General features: G+C 43.8%; 1 protein-coding gene across 1 annotated transcript in view; it reads left to right on the top strand.

Annotated features, from left to right (window-relative positions):
- Positions 1-19888, top strand: part of UNC80 (unc-80 subunit of NALCN channel complex) — a 2521865-nt gene that overhangs the window by 379642 nt on the left and 2122335 nt on the right. Inside the window, exons 8-9 of the mRNA XM_086955549.1 lie at positions 12254-12515; positions 19741-19872. Coding sequence (XP_086811675.1) covers positions 12254-12515; positions 19741-19872 — 394 coding nt within the window. The remainder of the gene's footprint in view (positions 1-12253; positions 12516-19740; positions 19873-19888) is intronic.

Below are 19888 nucleotides of genomic sequence, written 5' to 3' on the forward strand. Positions count from 1 at the left end.
TTTCCTTCACACGACCAGTCAAAATATTTTTTGGTTACTCACACTTTCATCCTTATATCATAATTCCTGACTCATTCTGTTAGCTACCCAGGTTCATCCATGTCCTGATGTGACCCTGACATCTGCAAGGGGTCGAAACGCCGTCAACACCAACAAAGACAGACCTTATTATTGTATAAGTAAACACCCGGACTTTACCTGCAGTGTTTGAAAAAGTTGTAATGTATTTTGCCTTTCATACATGGAAGTAACCAATATACCATTTATGTTCACCAATATTGTCACTTCTTCCTTTATAGTTTTGAAACCTGGGGAGGCCATTTTGGTCTATTTTTCTCCACCATAGCAGGAGAGAGCACTCACCTGCTTCTTTCTGCCGCTTCCCCGCCCATTTGCAAAACACATATAAGGTTAAACATTGCACTGTGTGCATTCATAAAATATACAGTCTATTATGGCTGTTGGTGATTTTATGACAGTCAGTAGGACTGCTTTATATATGCTGATGTAGTCAATTCCTGATAAAAAAAAATATGCTTTCTTTTTATATTGTGGTGTTCTGACCCTCAGTTCTGCCTTCATGAAAATGACACCCCTTTCATATTATTACATCACATAATTGCACGTGCACGGATTACCGTGGGGGATTGGGTGCCTACATGGGGTTGAGCTCAGGCCCTGGTGAAAAGGTTAGTTAAAACATAACGTTTTAAACTAGGAAAACCACTAAATGCCACCAGTTATTGTTATCTTAAGTAACTAAGCCCCATGCCCTAAATTATCTATAACTCACACCCTACAAATCCAGTAAATGCATCCTACAGGCATTGCACTGGATGACTGAAAGAATGAAAGCTTTCTTCCATATTTAGAGTTTTTGATATCTAAGATCAAATCCATGCATTCAGGTGGCTTTGATTGCAATAAGTTTGTTTAACAGTGCTATTAGGCCACCTCACTTTACACGGTAGACATCTTGTCATAGTCTTATGTCCCAACTCCATCATTCTGATGAATTGAATGTCTTACAGTTGAACTGTATCAGCACAGGTACCAAAGAGAGAGCTTAGAAGGTAGTTTTCTCGTAGCTCCTGTCAGTTCTTTCCTTTGTCCTGTATTGCAGGGAGTGCGTGGCACTAACTACACCGGTGTTTTAAGTGACATTTGTGAAATAAACAAGTTTGCTCCACTCCTTGGCTCTTCTTCGTATAAGAAATCAATTTAAGTAGAGCTTTTAAAAGATATCTGTTGTAGTAGGAATTCAGAATTCATCCCTGGGCAGATATGGATGCTGCCTTATGCCTTGATCAGATTGTACTGACTTAATGCTCCACTGGTCAGTGTTGAAGAAATATTGAATGAAGAATTTGCTTCTAAGATCCGTGTAACTTTGCTCAAGTATGTACCCAGAGTGATGCCTTCAAGTCAGGGCTATCTTCATGTTGATGGCAAGACGATGACCTGATTGTCTGTCCTAGTCTGAGCCTGTGATGATTTGATAGTGATTGCTGGTGTGTCTCTGCCACACACATGGAGTAGGCTGGGGAGTTTGTAGAAGTAATTATAATGTTGCTCCTGGTGTTTCCTTGTGAGTGGACCACAGATAGAGTAATCTAATAGAGGGACAAGCTGCAGGAACGAACTTAGCAACTGATGACATACATTTTAGAGCCTCCATTGTACACATTCAGTGATAGGTAGCCTGTTTGGGTGGCAAGAGTCACTTCATTGATAAAAGATTGTGCCCGGATGCATTAATTCATACTCCATATAGCCTAATAAAACTTTTTCAGCGGGTCAGTCAAAAGAAAATCTTTTTGGGAAGTTAATACTCTTACCTGCTTGAACACTACGGGCCCGATTCACAGAACTAACTTAAGACAAAAGTCCTAAACTTACTATCATTTTAGTATTCACAGAAGGCACTTACTCATTTTGGTATTCATAGAAGGCACTTACTTGGGTGGCATTTTTTGCGAGCAAGTAAGTGAGATGCTGGATAGGAAAGATTGACAAGTAGGGAACTCGAAGTTGGATAACAATACTGAAGGACAAACCTTGGGGAGTTGGGGAGCTAGCAGAGATCTGACCTGGAGAGCCTAGAGCATGGGTACTCACAAACTTTTTCCCAGGGTCCGCAAAGTTTGGTCTATGGTGTGCCTGAGTGCTGCACTGATGCCAGCGGGGGGTGTAAAGTGGATGTAGTTGAGCCAAACCATGTATGTCTAGTGGCTGCCTTAAAAAATCAAGGTGTTCCTAAAGTAAAGGGCCTAGTTACTTCCTTTCCCTAACTGAAAATAACCTTTAAATAAGTGCTTGCTGTATATTTAACACTGTTTTCCAAGTTATAGCTGAGTCGAGTAAACAGCAGCCCAGTGCTGCTGCCAATGGGGCCGCATGTACAGGTCAGGAGGGCCGCATGCGGCTCCCGGGCCGTACATTGTGTATCATTGGACTAGAGTCTTCTAGGGACGTCTGTAATATGCATGGTGTACGGGGTGAAGAAAGTAACATGAATGGGTGTGGAGACAGTATTTATAGTATGTATTTGTTAGAACATTTCAACTAGAAGGACCGTGCATTGTAGTTTGCATGTACAAAAGGTGACATATTAGATGAATTGTGATGGTTCACCAGTAACATAACAAAACATACTTCTATTATATATACATATCTACAGAGTGGAAAAATAAATTTCACAGTTAATGAGCAGATTCTGCTTGATGACTGGTTCATTGGGAGCAGGCTTGAACAATGTGATCAGAGAAATTGGGCACATTCAGCAGGAAGAAATGTAGAATTCAGGCAACCCAATAAATAAAACTATTGGAACATAGATGCTGCACATTGTGGTTTGTATGGGGTTGGAAAGTTTTCTTGGCTGAAGGTAAATTGTGAATTGGAACATAGAGACTCAAATTTACAGAGAGGTAGTTGGAAATGGAGTCATTTATGGCTTTGAAACCTGGGATCAGTCGTTTATAGTGAGTTATATTTGTAACTGGCAGTGGACCAGCTTAGTGACCTAGCTGAGAGGTGGGTATGTGTCTGGCAAAAATTTAAGGTGTCCATATTGCCAAGTCTAGAACCTCCTCCAGGGCAGTAAAAGAATACGTAGAAGACCAACAAGAAGACTGTAATGTAGTTGTGAAGGATGTCCTTAAGTTGGTGTGTCAAACTAAATGTTTGGAAAATATTTGTTTGTATGTTAATCATTTTAAATTTCGCTGCTTTTCATCCCACTTGAAGATGTATTGGTCAGAGGGTCGTGGGGAAATGGAGGGAGAGAGAGAGAGGGAGAGAGAGAGAGAGAGAGAGAGGGAGGCAGGCTTTGATGCAGCTAGGTAGATTATTTCAATTTTGGTCAAAGTCACTATAAGTGGGTCGATAAGCTAGTAGTTTATGGCTGTGAGACAGTTTGGGATCTCTTTATGCATGTGACCACTGCTGCTATGAAATAAGAGAATTATTGAAATATCATCTTCATAGACATAAAGCTTGTAGGACACCCAAAGGCATAGTTAGGGGAAGAGCATGACGACTAACCAGCAGAAAATGAACTATCTGAGAGAGATTGAAAACCACTTGAGTGCTGAATCTGATTTCAAGGTTGGTGAGTAGGGACGTTAGTGTGGGGCGATGAATGGCATCAAATGCCAGTAACACATCAGAAATTATGAGAATAGAAGAGCAATGAATGTGTTTGGTAGTATTTGTAGAGCAGACTGCACAGAATCCAGACTGAAGTAGGTTGTGATGATTGTGATGATGCAGATGAGATTATGAAAAAGTAATCACACCATAATTTGTTATAAGATGGAGAAGTGGAATATGGGCAAACTACCAGGGACCTAGCGCTGTTTTTAGTAAGGTGGAAGAAACGATTACAGTTAAGCAAAAGGGGGTAGGTATCTGTGTTGAGTGATAAAATGGAGATGTTAAACAGGTTAGTATAGGAGTGGAAAGGACAAATCTGGTTTGACTTGGGGACTTCGCGTTTTAGGGGGGTCTGCACCCATAGGCTGCAGGCAGCGTCTGAGAGTTCGCGAGGGGTAAAACCAAAGTGGACTCTGTCTCCTGAGGACTTGCGGAACACGCTCAACACCGTTGGTCCACTTCGTCTTGGACTGGTGTGTAGTGGTTCATGGCAACATCTGGTTTTGGTGGGTCTGGAGTCCTTGCGGTTCTTTGTGGAGGCCTGCAGGATGCAGGAGAGTAGCTCTACTGCTACACGGGAGTTGCTGGGTCTTTGTTGAAGGCAGGCCGCGCTCCCAGGATGTGGGAGGGACAACAGCTTGCAGTATGAGATGACTTTGGCGCAATTCGAATGGAATAGCAGACAGGATGGCAGGGCTGGGGCCAAGTCAGTTGCTCCTACTTCAGTCTTTGCTTTTGCGGCTCTTCAGTGTCCTCCCTCTTCATAGGTCAACAGGATCTGCTTTTCTGGTGCCAAGGTCTCCCCTAAATACTTGATTTAAGGGTTTTAGTGTAGGGTAGCAGTCAATGGGCTACTGACTCCCTGGGGTCACTATGCCCCCTATGTGACCAGTTCCTCTGGGAAGTGGGCATAACTCTGTCCCAGAATTCCTAAGTTTGCCATCACCAAGATGACTAACTCTGAAAAGTAGTCTCCACTCCAGGTAGCCCACCTTAGGGGTGGCACTAGCCTATCTGGCTAGCCAATTTTCCTGCCTGTCCATGTGCCAAAGGGCTCTGGACAAGACAGGGGCATCCTCTCTTGTGAGGGAAGCCAGAATTGCATACCAAAGGAGGTGGGCTCTTGAAGCACCCCCGCCTTGGAATGCTAATCTGCAGGTCATTCTATGGGAGGGGGTGTTAACACCCTCTGTCGCTGCAGGCTTTGTTTCTGGCCTCCTGAGAGCAAATGCCCTCACCCTTGGGCTTTACCTGCAGAAGTCCAACGTGTGGATTGAGCCTGTATGTCTCCTAGGAGATTCTGAACAGGAAAAGCAGTTTCCAACTCCCTGGCCAGCAAACCTTGTCTGAGGTCGCTGGGACCTTATATGGTCTGATTTTGTTTGGTACATGTGTACACTGATTGGTGGTTGTATTTGATATTTCTATTGGATTAGGGTTAGTGTCCTCATTGGTTGGGTATTTGAGTGTTCTGATTGGTTTCTGGGTCTGTAGAGTTGGGACTAGGGCTATTGGAAGTAGGGACTAGGGTTTCCTGTGTTATTGGTTGTTGGGACTAGGGTGGGACGAGGGCTAGGGTTAGACTTTTAATTGGAAGTAGCGATTAGGGCTTCTGGTGTGATTGGTTGCTGGACTGGTTGTGGGACTAAGAGTTGGGTTAGGCTTTCTATTGAAAGTAGGGACAAGGGCTTCCTGTGCAATTGGTTGCTTAGACTTGGGGTGGGACTACTGCTAGGGCTGGGGCCTCTATTGTACTTAGAGATTAGGATTTTTGACCTGATTGGGTGCTTGGACTAGAGCTAAGATTGGCTGTAAGGTCCTGATCTCCTATTGGTTCTAGATTTTTAGGGCTAGTGTTGTGATTGGATCGTGATAGGGCTAGGGTTCCCATTGGCTGACGGGGTCACCTGATTACTAGAGCTATAAAAGGCCAGGCTTAGGGCGTCTCAGCCCGGGCGTTGAGGCTAAGAGCGGAGAGGGCAAGGGCAGTTGCCTGTTGGAGCCTGTTAAGGGTGGAGAGGACAAGTTCAGTTGCCTGTTGTAGCCTGTTAAGGGCGAAGAGGACAAGGACAGTTGCCTGTTTGAGCCTGTTCGAGACTGACCAGGGTCAGGGCCAGAAATGCTGCCCAATATACATACCTCCATTATGCAGTTATATACTTTCAATGTACTTGTGGATCTATATATTTATCTTTTTTTCTAATTTAGCATTTCCAATGTACTTCCCTATTTTTCAGCCTATACTTCGCTCAATATATCCTCTACATCCACTTTCTCATTTAACCCAAACCCCATACCACTACTATGATCCCCAAAATAACCCTTTCTAGACTCTCTCCTACTCTACCCCTCCTTGTATCATCTTACACCTCTTTTACTATGCTGATCCCCCAAAACAAACCTTTGGAAACTCTTCCCTCTATTCTACCCCTCCCAACCGTTCCCAATCCAAATAACTGACTAACATATCCACCACTAAAATTACTTTCATGTTTCACCATATAATTCAACACTAATCCTGATGGGTTCCAGAGTAGCGTGCTACTTTGCTTCAAAACCCCATCAGGGGAGCAAGCGCTATATAAATGCAAACTTCTTTCCCTTCACTATCCCGCCACCTACCCTGCTCTACCCAAATAACTGAATAATATATCCACTGCTCAAATGACTTCATATTTTACTATACTAATTTTCAACACTAATCCTTTATGAGTACCGGAGTGGCGTGCTACTCGCCAGAAAAGCGCTTTAACATCCATCAGGGGTAACAAGTGCTATATGAATGCAAACTTTTCTTCCCCTTTTATCCCTCCGCTATCCTTCTCACTCCAAATAACTGACTAATATCCACCACTTAAATGACTTTCATATTTCACCATATTAATTCACCACTAATCCTTTATGGGCTTCCTGAATAGCATGTTTCAACACCCCATCAGGGGTAACAAGCGCTATACAAATACAAACCTTTTTTTCCTCCTCTATCCTTCTGCTATCATTTCAAATCCAAATAACTGACTAACCTATCAACCACTTAAAATGTGCTTGCATGTTTCACTATACCAATTCAACACTAATCCTCTATGGGTCCTGGATTAGCGTTCTACCTGCCGAAAAAGCGCTTTGAAGCCTCATCAGGGGTAGTAAGCGCTATATAAATGCAATTACAATACAATACAATACAATCTTGGAGGTAAGGCCTATCCGGCAACCAATTACATCACTAAGGGCTGCTTGAATCAATCAATAAGTAGTTTTGTAGAGCGCTACTTATCACCCATGAGGTTATCCAGGTGCTAGCAGGGTCCAGTTGATTGGCTGAATAGCTGGGACTTTTAGGGATTTTCGGAATTCTGGACAAGATGGGTTGGTCTTTAGATGATTAGGTAGTTTGTTCCATATCTTTGCTGCTGGAGAAGGACCGACCTCCGCATCTGCTATGTAGGATGTGGGGTTGAGGGTTAGAGAAAGGGACACAGAATAGAGGTGTCTGGGGGGCTGATGGAAGTTCAGGCAGTAGTTTAAGGAGGCGGATCCGCAGTTCTGTAGCGCCTTGTATGCTTGGGTAAGGAGTTGAACTAGCATAATTTCTATTCAGGGAACTTGTGGAGTTCCCTGAGGTAGACGCAATGTGGTTTCATCTAGGGGGTAACTAGAACAAGTCTGGCGCTGGCGTTCTGTATAGTCTGTAGTCATTAGAGTAGTAGAGCTGCGAGCCCTGCGTAAAGAGCATTGCCATAGTCCAGACAGCTGGAGAGGAGCGGCTGGGTGATGGTGTGTCTTGAGATTTGGGTTAGCCGTTTGAATATCTTAAGAAGCATGGGGAGGATAAAGAAGCAAAACTAGGAGATGGAGTTGACCTGAGTCATGTTCAGCTTGTTGTCTAGAATGAGGCTGAGGTTCCTGGCATGGTCAGTGGGGGTAGGAGTATGTCAAAGGTCTGAGGACCACCAGGATATGTCCCACAGGGAGCTTTTGTTTCAGAAAATCAGTATCTCTGTCTTGTGCGTGTTGAGCTTCAGGCAGTTGTCCTTCTTTCAGTTGGCCATCGGTCATGCAGCTGTGGAAGTTGGTCTAGGTGTTGGTGGTTTCTTTGGAGAGAGAGAGGGTGAGTTCTATGTCATTGACATAGGATATATGTATTCTGTGGGTTTTGGTGATGCTGGCTACAGGTGTCAAATAAGGGGTGAAGAGGGTAGATCTGAGTGAGAATCCTTGGGGTACTCCACAGAAGATATCCTTGGGTTCAAAGGTGAAAGGGAGAAGGCAGATTTTTTGCATTCTTCCGGTGGTGATAGAGGCAATCCATCTAGGAGCCGCTCCTTGGGTGCAAATGTTATACAGCCTTGTGATGAGTCTATGGTGGGAGACAGTACCGAAGGCTGCTGAGAGGTCTAGGAGGATCAGATCTGCAGTCTCTCCTTTGTGCAATAGGGCTTGGATGTCATCTGTAGCGGTGATTGGTTCTATGGTTGCTGCGAAATTGGGATTGGGAGGAGTAGGAGATTCCGTTCCAGATATGAAAAGAGTTGATGTTTTATGGCATTTTCTAATACTTTGGCTGGTGAAAGTGAGCAGGGAGATCAATCTGTAGTTGTTGAGTTTGCTGGGGTCTGCCGATGTTTTTTTTACTATGGTGTTGACTTCTGTGTGTTTTCAGTGCTAGGGGAAGGTGGCCGTGGCAATTGAGGTAACAAGGTGGTGAGTATGTGGCTGATTCTGGCTTCACCTAGGGTAAAGATGTGGTGAGGGCATGGGTTAGTTGGGGTCCCTTAGTGGGCTGGGTTCATGATGGAGGCGGTGTCCTGTGGTGTGAGCTTGCTCCATTCGGTTATTCTGATGTCTGTGGTGATAGTGGGGTTGTTGTGTTGCTTGAGTTAGTCAGTGGCTTTGGGCTGAGTTTGAAGTTTCTGTAGATGTTGCAGAGTTTAGGTAATAATGTTGTTTGTTGAAGCTGAGCAGTTGGAGAATTCTGTGATGATGTTGGAGAGTTCTTTGCTGTTATTAGAGCTTGATTCGATGCGTGAGGCTAGGGTATTTTTCTTCAATTCTCTCAACTGTCTGTGATGGAGGTTAAGAGCTGTTTTGAAGGCAGTCTTGTCAGTTGTGTCTTTCCTGGTGTGCAATCTCCTTTCCAGTTGTTCCCAGTGTCGTTTAGTGGTCTGAGGATATCGGTGTACTAGTTAGCCTGCTTGGTGTACCTTCTGTGGGTGCTGTTGCCAGTGGGAGTGACGCTGCCGGTGCAGATGGCGATCCAGTTATCAAAGTTGCTGACACTCTAGTCCAGGTTGTCCAGGTTGTTGGAGGAGATGGTGTGGGTGGTGTTGAGGGCCTTTATCCATGTGTCCTTTGAGACTTTGCTCCAGCTGTGGTGAAGGTGTTGGGCATACTGGCGGAGGAGGTCTGTGTGATGATGATCTTGAAGTGGATGATGGAGTAGTCAGTCCAGGTGAGTTCCATGGTGTGGCTGTTCTTGATGCGGTCACTGGAGATGAAGATGGGGCCTAGTGTGTGACCTGCAGTGTGCGAGGGGGAATGGACAAGTTGCGTAAATCGGGTGTCATTCATGCTGTCGAAGAGTTTGGTAGTGTTGTCATTGTGCAAGATGGCAGTTGAGGTCACAGACTAAAATGTAGTTGTTGGAGTCTCTGGTGAGGGTGATGATGAAGTCGGTGATGAAGTTGCAGAAGGCTGGAAGTGGTCCTGGAGGACTGTAGGCAAGGGTGCTCCTGAGGGTGGTTTTGCTGTCTGTTTGGAGTCAGATGTTGAGGTGTTCCATGGCTGCGGTGATGTTGTCATTTGTGGTGGTGCACTGGATGGATTCCTTGTATATGGTGGCTTGTTGATGTTATCGCAGTGGGTGATCTTGTATCCTTTGGGTAGTGCAGTGGCTATGTCGGGCATGGAAGTGGGGCTGAGACAGGTCTCAGTGAGGAAAAGTACATTAGGTGTACGGGTGGAGATGAGGTCCTAAATCTCGGTGGTGTATTTGCATAGTGAGCGTGTGTTGAGAAGGGTGTTTGCGAGTTGTTGTTTTTTGTTCATGTGGTGTGTTCTGGGTGGGTCTGGTCAGTAGGCTAATGTGTGTGCTGCGGCAGGTGAAGTGGCAGTGGGTGCAGGTGAAAGGTCCTACAGTGGATCGTGGGTCAGCACGGTGGCAATGTTTGTTGTGACATCCGGGGTTGAGGGTATAGAGCTCGGCGATGGCGATTATGCAGGGGCAGAGGGCCAAGAGTCATGTCGCTGACAGCAGTCTATATGCGGATGTGCACATATGGACCTGCCTTTGGCGGGCCAGAAGCACGTCCACTGTGTGGTTTTTGCTGCGGCCTGCATTAAGTAGGCCCTAGAGAAGAGCTGAGTCCTGGAGCTGGCAGGAAGTGATGGTGTCACTGGATCAGGCTGGATCAAGCAGGAGCTGTAGGCCGCAAGCATGTGGCTGGCTAGGTGTTTAGATGCCTACTGGTCGCGCTGCATTAAATAGGTCCTGGGGTGGGCGGGGCTTCTGTTGGTAGGAAGAACAGTGAGTGGGAAAACCCATGCAGGAAAACCCAGGCATTGGCAGTGTCACTGAAACAGGCTGGAACAAGCAGTAATTGGAGGCCACGAGAAAGTGTCAGGTTAGGTGTTTTGGTGCCTACTGATGTGGCTGTGCTGTGGCCTGTTTTAAGTAGGTCTTGGGGTAGGCGAGGCTTCTGTTGGCGGGAAGAACGGTGAGTGGGAAAACCCGGGAAGCAGCCTTGTTACTGAATCAGGCTGGAACAAGTAGGAACTGGAGGTCACGGGCAAGTGGAAGGCTAGGGGTCCAGGTGCCTGATTGGTGTCCTAGTAGGGGCGAAGGAACACACAGCTCCACACAGTGTTTCGTTAATAGCCCACCACCAGCACCTAGGGCAGGTGCTGTGTTCATTTGCCATAACCTCAAGGGGGTCAGGTATATAAATGTATGTGTTTGACTTGTATTAGGCAGAATTGTGCAGTCATTGCTGATTAGAGCAACCCTCTGAGGTACTTTTTAATGACTCTGGATTGCTTGTATGATCCAGACAAAGTACATTGCTGCTTTATTAACGCTTTGCTGTTGACTATGTTTCCTCTGATCATGGGATTAGAATGTGAAATGTGAGAGGACTGCAATTTGATAGCAAATGGTAAACTGTCCCCTATGTACAAGAAGCTTTGGATCATACTGGGAACATGTATGACTGTACCTCCTACTCTAATTAACACTGCTCAGATTCTTCTTGTTAAATATAATGATGCTGGAATGGGAATTGTCCTTGTACACAGTTCCTACACTCACAGTGCACAAGCACATATTTAAGATGGAAGCCACTCACATGCTGTTTATGGAGGAATGAAGGAGGGTGAAATGCCAAATGCTTGATTTTAAATATCTGTAAAAGTGACATGCTATCTAAAAGTATGTATCGCTTGAAGATGATATCCCAGATACATCCTCACTGGAGGAGAGACTCCTGGAGAAAATAGAGTTATTACTATGAAAACAGTGGTCCACAACACTGCTCATAAAAATGAACACTAATGCCATGTGGGAGAAGGATATGGGGACACTGAATGATGTGAGATGGCATGAAACCCTAGACTGCATTAGAGTATTATAAATATATAGGAGGTTCCCACTGGCAAATTTTAAGGTAATGCATAGAATCTACTACGCTAGAGTTGAGCTTCTGCATTTTGAAAGGGTTAGTAATGACAGGTGTCGGGGATAGATGAGAACCTATTGACACACATTGCATGTATGTTCCACGATTTCGCCAGACTGGTCCAGTACTGAAAAAACACAGCAGGTGTGATTGGCAGATCGTTAAGGCTTGGATATCACTTGACGTTAATCTGCACTTCACAAAAACAAAATCTGACAAGGGATCATAAACTGTTCATAAACTTGGCCAGAAGTGATATTACGCATAGATGAGACAGTTCTGAGGCACCTAAAACAGAATAAGTGTGGTGCAGAAATGCAGATTGGTGCACGAAGACTGAAAGGGTGATTTATAAGGCCCATAGCTGCGCCCTAAATTTGAGAAGGTGTGGGATCTATGGTAAACATATGTTAATAATTGATGGGTTGACTAAGGATTTTTTGGGATTAGGAAAAAAATCAGCATGGAATTGGACATACAAGGTGAGACTTTCTCCATACTGTGAAACAGGGACTTTCTTGGATAACCTCTGGATCTATGATGATGCCAAATATTAAATGTATTTCTCTGTAAATATTTAAGTACAACTTTGTTTTGCAAGCGCACATGTTGCACTTTTGTTTTTGTCCTTTTTGCTCCTGCTGCACAGTCAAAAGGTCTGCACTGGTAGCCAAATGACTAGACCTACTTGCATTGCCAATGCTCGCTGTATTTGCATTTGCGATTCTTATAAATGTTAATTTACTGTATGTTAAATATGAAAAACAGTCTTCTTTCTCTCTTATTTGATCTAAAGGAAGCATCAGAGGTTTGTCTGTGCTGGTATATAAGAATGAAGCACACAATCATAAATATATTGATATTGATACATTCCTTTAGAGCTCAGTATTGGTGATCATCTTCCTTGTATCTTTTATTTCCATCAGAGTTTCTGTAGTGATACCTCCATGCCAAAAGTCCCGCCATGCCACCTACTTTGATGTGGCTGTATTGCGGTGTCTACTGCAGCCACACTGGTCTGAGGAAGGCACACAGTGGTCCCTGATGTACTATTTTCAGCGACTGCGACAAATGCTGGAGGAGAAGCCAGAGAAACCCCAAGAGCCAGACATTGCACCTCTTCCCCGACCCCGGAGCAGTTCAATGGTTGCTGCTGCCCCCTCTCTGGTGAATACTCACAAAACACAAGTAAGGAGCACTGCATAACTGGCATGCCTTGACAAAAGCAAGCGGTGACTAATGCCTTCATACAACAATGATGCATGTATCATTTTTCAGCTGTCTGTCAAAGATCGTATTTAGAATGAAATTCTGAGTCATTCTTGTTTGGTTGATTGAGTACTTTTGCATTAAGAAACTTGGGGCCACATGTACAACCATTACATTTTTCGCAAATTGCGACTCACACTTTGCGACTTGCAAAATGGAATGTACAATAGTGTACACTGTTCGGCATTCCTAACGGGGTAGCTAAGAACTACCTCATTAACCCTGTCCATGCTCATGACAGCTCCACGCCGTCATGAGCCACGGGCTGCGTGTGCTCATGACGATGTGGAGCCGTCATGTAACTGCTGCCAGCCCACGCTCCACTTACGCAGCACTAATTAGTGAGTGGGCGGGGTCATGACGGCTCCATGCCGTCATAAGCACACACTGCCCGTGAGTCATGACGGCGTGGAGCTGTCATGAGTAAGGAAGCACCACGCCCACCTTCTAATCCCGCCCACGCCGCAGCCTATCTCGCGCCGCCGCGAAAAGGATAATATTAATAAGTTAGGTCACAATTTGCGACCCCTTAGGAATCTAACTTATCACAGGGATGATGGCCAGCTGGGGACAGCAGACCACCATGTCTGTGTTTGCGCTTTAGATAAAGTAATGTCTTTTTTTTCAAATACAGCCCGTTTTCCTTTAAAAGAAAAAGAATATAACGTTTTCTTTTCATTTTTAAGGCTTGCAGAAAATCGCGTCGAGCTTTGCATCCTATATGTCAAGCCTAAACTTAATGTTAATATTACCCAAACCTTCATCATGAAATGTAGCAAGCCTTGCGTCAAGTGTCATGACATTTTTATAAACAACAAAAAACTTGAATTTGCTAACCACTTCTCATACTTGGGAATTGTCTCCGAAAGAAGGGGATCTTGGGCAAAAGCCATCAATTGTAGAAAATTGCTTTTTGCCAAAGCCATAGGTGCTTAGATCATCTGTGCCAGGAAGTTAGGAAAACATCCTATTAATGACCTGTTGATAATATACAAAGCCAAATATACTTCAGTTGCTCTGTATGGAGCGGGTATTTGGGGTTATGCAAACGTAGACTTTCTCCAGCAAGTTGAGAACAGGTTTCTAAGATATATCTTCTAGCTGTTCCGAATAGCTCGGCCACATATAATTGTCATGTCGAACTCGGACTGTCATACCTGACCAACCTAATTAAAATCCAGCCGATTATATTATGGCACAAGGTTTGGACAGGTGTTACCACTGGTCTCAATCGGGACGTGACAAAAGACTGTTTGAACTTGCAACGGGTACAACGTATGCCTTGGCTCGCATATGTTAAAAACTTTATGCATGACTTAGATTGTTTTGAGTATTTTGTTAACCCTGATAGCCTGTCTCTCATTACGAGGAATGAATTAAAGGTATTATGTATCAAACACTTGGAGATGATTAGATTGTCCTCTAATATTATGAAAACATCAGTCAGAGCTTATCAAATGCTCTTGACTCAAACAGGGATGCAACCATATCTACTATTCACCACAAGGATTTATGACAGGTTGTTATTGATGCTCCTACGCCTAGGCAATTTCCATAACTTTATTACATTCCGTCAGATGAATAATTGGTCACGCTCTCTTTGTCCATGCCCTTGCGATGGAATATCTGCACAGTCAACAATCCACAATATATTATTCTGCAAGTTTTATATATTAATCAGGAAAAGATGGATTCTGCCTTATCTGAAAATGCAAGGACTGAGACAATGTCGCCCTACTTTCATCAAGCTACAATTCCTAGATGATGACATTTTTACCGAACACATTGTAAAATATCTGAAAGGGATGGTCAAAACTAGTAAAACTATGCAAGGTCCTTCCTTCGATTAAATGATTATGGTTTATTTATATAATGGCTGTGCACTGAAACTAGGTTACCGTTCTTCTCTTTGTAATTTTTAACAGATGCCATTTTTATATATACTAGTCATTTTTAACAATTGCTATTTTTAATATATACTTGTCAAATTGCAATTATATGAATTGACATGTTCTTGCTATTGTAATACATTGTGCTATTATGATTTGATATTTTAAATCAAATAAAGCGTATCTTGACTTGAGTAGGAAAAGCGTTTCCTTAGAGGATAGAGTGTAACCACAATAGCAGAAATGTTTCTTTTAATAACAAAAAAAGAGACAGCGGCCAGTGTTCAACAAATATAATTCATTCAAGGTTTTATAGCATCATACATTTTCATTGTTCTGAATACCAGGGTGAATATGAGGCAGCTGCTGCCATGTATGGAGGATCAGGAGCATCAGATGTTTCCTAGAAAGATACACCTGGCATTACCCAGTCAGCACTTGAATCCCTGCCATAGTGATCTCAGAGAAACAATATGGATGTGCGGTACCTTTCTATCACATTATATTCAAAAGATTGTTAAAGATGCTTCTTTAACAGGATGGGGTGCTCACATGGGAGTGTTGACAATTCAGTGTGCCTGGTTCAAGACGAATGCAAAAACAACAGTTGATGGACAGAATGCAGAACAATGTCATACATTCACCCCAGTACAGAGATCTGGGCCTAAATCTCCCATCGTTTTTTTGCTCACCAAGCCACCCCAGTTCAGACATATGCAAATATGCAAATCAGCCTTGTCCCTGTCCCTCATGTGAACAGTCCAGCCCGAATAGCCAAGCCATGTCTTCCCTGGACCAGAATCAAACATCCTAGGACCGGTTTCTGGCTATCAGCCGTCATCAGCCAGGATAGCTTGACTCCAGTGGCGTGGAGAGCACTGGACTCACATCTGAGTATACCCATCCCACTCGGGGTGACAAATTCAAAAACAACAGTTGATGGACAGAATGTAGAACAATGTCATACATTCACACCAGTAAAGAGATCTGGGCCTAAATACATAGTTTTTTTGCTCACAAAACCACCCCAGTGTAGATATGGCCATATGCAAATCAGCCGTGACCCAGTGCCTCATGGGAACAGTCCAGCCCGAACTGCCAAGCCAATGACTTCCCTGGACCGGAATCAAGCATCCTAGGACCGGTTTCTGGCTATCAGCCGTCATCAGCCAGGATAGCTTGACTCCAGTGGCGTGGAGAGCACAGGACTCATGTCTGAGCATACCCGTCCCACTCGGGGTGACAAATGCAAAAACAACAGTTAATGGACAGAATGCCGAACAATGTCATACATTCACCCCAGTACAGAGATCTCAGCCTAAATCCATTGTTTTATTGCTCACCAAGCCACCCCAGTTCAGACATGGCCATATGCAAATCAGTCTTGACCCTGTGCCTCATGGGAACAGTCCAGCCCGAACTGCCAAGACATGTCTTCCCTGGACCGGAATCAGGCATCCTAGGACCGGTTTCTGGCTATCAGCCGTCAACAGCCAGGATAGCTTGACTCCAGTGGCGTGGAGTGCATGGGACCCACGTCTGAGCATACCCGTCCCACTCGGGGTGACAAATGCAAAAACAACAGTTGACAAAAGCATAAATCTTCTGGAAATAATTGTTTCATATAGACCTTGAGGCTTTCTTGTCATCTCTCACTATTTCTCACAACAAACAGAGTTCTAATACAGACATATAACCCAACTACTATGTACAGTCTGAGCAAGCAAAGAAGCACAAGATGAATTACTCTTTCATTGGATGGTGAGACAATTAGGAGGTGGCTCATTGCAGGAAATCTGGCAATTAAAATTGCCCACCGGTCAGGCATTGACATTGTACAAGTGAATGTTGTGAGCAAAAAGACCTAAGAAAACCATAAATTAGTTATAAACCATAATATTCCCAATTATGTTTTCTCTGATTGCTCCTTTCGTTACTATACCCTATTCAACAGCAAAAAAAAAAAAAGAAAATGCCCAAGCAGGGAATTTTCTTTATGCTTTCAGATCAGCTTTCCAGTTTGCAACAACGTATTTTCAGCTAATACGTTCTAAAGCCCAAGTGATTCTGATTGCTCTGGGGTAGCTGAGAGAATGTGTTGTTACTTACCTGTAATCTTCATTACCCCGATTAAGGTCCTTATTGTCCCAGTCCTTACACAAGTGAGGCAATCCTGCCTCCTGAAAGGCTATCTCAAAGCTTGTATTCTTTTAATGTTTATTACACAAACCCCTCCCACCCACAGCAATGCCTGTTATCAACAAGACCAAAAACAACCACAGAAGTAGGGAGGAAGCAGGACTGGGATGAGGAGGACCATAATCAGGGTATGAAGATTACCAGTAAGTAACAACACATGGCCCTTCTCATATGTCCTCCTCGTCCCAGTCCTTACACAAGTGAGGACCTCACAAGCAAAAACACTAAGAAAAGGCCTGACACCAGGGACCTCTTCAATTATACAAAGTTTTAATCAGAAACAAGATTAAGACACAGCAGTGTTCATAACGTCAACAGCAAAATTGTCCACACAGGCATTAAAGACATTAAGGCGATAATGCCAGACAAAAGTACTATGGGGCTGCCAGGTAGCTGCCCTACAAATCTCCTGGATAGAAACACCAGCCGCCTCAGTCCTGGAAGCGGACACTGACTGCTTTGAATGCCCCTTAGCCGGAGGAGGCAGACCTACAGAGTTATAGGACTGGCAAACCGCCAAGAGCACCCACTGATTAATGGTGGAAGTAGACACCTTTTTCCCTTGAGACACGGCACTCAAATAGGGCAGGAGACAGACGAAAACCCAGGTTACGCTGGAGGTAAACCTGAAGGGCTCGGAAAACATCCAATGTAGAAGGCACAAGAGCATCCCTATCCCCAGGAAAATCATGAAGAACACCCTCTTGCTGCAAATGAAACTTGGAGGAGACCTTAGGGAGAAAAGCTTGGCGACACACAGTCAGAAGAATGCAAAATAAAGCAGCAAACACTCACAGTATCGCCGCTCTGGCACAGAGGAACAAAACCTAGCACTTCGACAGCATGTCCATTGGACAGGAAAAAGTACAGACATGGCGGTGGGTGGGGGGTTTATGTAATAAACATAAAAAAATACTAGGATTGAGATAGCCTGTCAGGAGGCAGGATTGCCTCTCATGTGTAAGGACTGGGACGAGGAGGACATGTGAGTGGTAATGGCGATTCAGACCTTCCACAGATGTCCGTGAGGCCTCATACGAGGCTACGACTTTGAGCAACCCTGCTATCCAGACGGGTGTAGGACAGTACAACGCGTGGTATTACCACACGTGCCATTACAACGCTGTTTTACAATGCAAGTTGTTACAACGACTTGCGTTGGAGGGCGCTGGATAGTGGAATAGTTTAATTTTCTATTCCAACTCCAGCCCAAGTTACAGTAGGGAAGGTGTTGGAATAAAGAATTAAACTATTCCTTGTCTAACAGTGCCCTCCAGAGCAAGTTGTTGAAACGACTTGCGTTGTAAAAGCAGCGTAGTAATGGCAGCGCGTGGTAATGCCCGCGTTGTAAAGGCTGTTTCCCATCCAGACGGCAGGGCAGATTTACTACCTCAAGCTGAGACCATTGAACTTAGCAAGTTATCTCTGAAATACCTGCAATATTGTCTCTTGAATCCATGTAAACACTAAATTAACATTTTGAGCGAAGCTAAAAGACCATCCACCAGAAAAGCCTATACTTTAAGTGGAAATAAATCTGCATTTGGTGTACAGTCAACTGCTGTCACGAAAAGGCAATCAGGTAGATTCATCAAAGACCCGTTTTGCGAGTCTGTAATAGCGATTCATAAGGAATCGCTATTACAGACTCGCAAAACGGGATTCATGTAGGAATCGCAAAATTAAATGCGATTCCTACACATTCCTTATTTGCGATTAGCAAATTGCTAATCGCAAATAAGGAATAACTCCCCATTCATTCCTATGGGCCAAAAGGCCCATAGGAATGAATGGGGAGTTATTCCTTATTTGCGATTAGCAATTTGCTAATCGCAAATAAGATAGCGATTTAAAGGGTGCCAGGGGTGTCCAAAGGACACCCTGTAGCACCCCTTAAATGCAAATTCAAACAGGTGTTGTGCACACACATGTCCAAAGGACATGTGTGTGTGTAACATGCAAAAGAAAAAAATGCACTAAAGTGCTTTTTACTCTTTTTTCGCAATTTACCACAAAGTCAGATTTCGTGGTAAATTGCGACCAAATAATGCGAATTTGCAATTTCAAATTGGGTGATGAATTGGATTTAAGGAATCTCTATTAGAGATTCCTTAAATCCAATTCCTCGCAAATATGCGATTTCGCAAATAGCAATTTTTGCATTTGGGGATGATGAATCCCAAATGCAAAAATCGCACTCGCAAAGGGCCAAATTCTCAGAATCTGGCCCTTTGCGAGCGCAATTTCGTTTCATGAATCGGGCTGAATATCTCTATCTATATCTCTATCTAGCTTTAGCTCAAGCATGCAGATTCTTCTCTTCTGTTAAGTTACTACTGTCCTTGCCAGTTCTCCTCTTATAAAGAATTCCTGTCATAAAGGCTTTTTAGAAGGATTTTAGAAGTTATTTTTTAGTTGTTAACAATAGCTCCCGTTGGTCTACTTCAGTAAGCAGTGTGAATGGCTAGAAAGGTGATGTCAGTGGCACACATATGGGATTCAGAAATATTTGACACTGACATAGGTGCCTTATTTAACCCCTTCGACGCTAATGACAAAGCCAGCTCGTCATGGGTGTTACCTGCCCTGCGCTTATGACGAGCTGGCTTTGTCATGAATAATGGGGATCTTGATATTGCAGCACCCAGCGGGAAAACCCATAGCAGCCAAGGTGTTAAAATCAAAAGCAGAATGAATGAGTGATGCATTGTGATAACACTGTCCATTGGGGCACATACACCGCCAGGGCCTGTATATGCAAAAGAAATTGCCTTCTTTCTAAAATATAAACTGTTTTCACATTCTGTCGTCTATTTGATCTGAGTCAGGCCTCGTGTTCATTCTGAGTCTTCATTTTACTGCAATATCATGAAAACTGTCAATTGAGTAAGAACTCTAGAACATATTAGCTGGCAAGAGAACATAGGAGTTTCAGTTGCATACTTTTTGGAAGCTAGGTGGCATGGTTGACTGGAATATTCTATTAAGTGTATATAACGTGGCTCACCATCCCTTTTCCAACTTTTCTTCCTTTTGTGTTAATTGTGCGAATGAAGGATCTTACAAAGTGCAATGAGGAGGAAAGATCTCTCAGTTCTGAGGCATTTGCCAAGGTGTCACTCTCCAACCTGCGTAGATCAGCTGTTCCAGACCTTGCATCAGACCTAGGGATGAATATATTCAAGAAGGTAAGAGGTCACACAG

The sequence above is a fragment of the Lissotriton vulgaris genome, chromosome 2_1 (genome assembly GCF_964263255.1).
Source record: "Lissotriton vulgaris chromosome 2_1, aLisVul1.2, whole genome shotgun sequence".
NCBI classification, from domain to species: Eukaryota; Metazoa; Chordata; class Amphibia; order Caudata; family Salamandridae; genus Lissotriton; species Lissotriton vulgaris.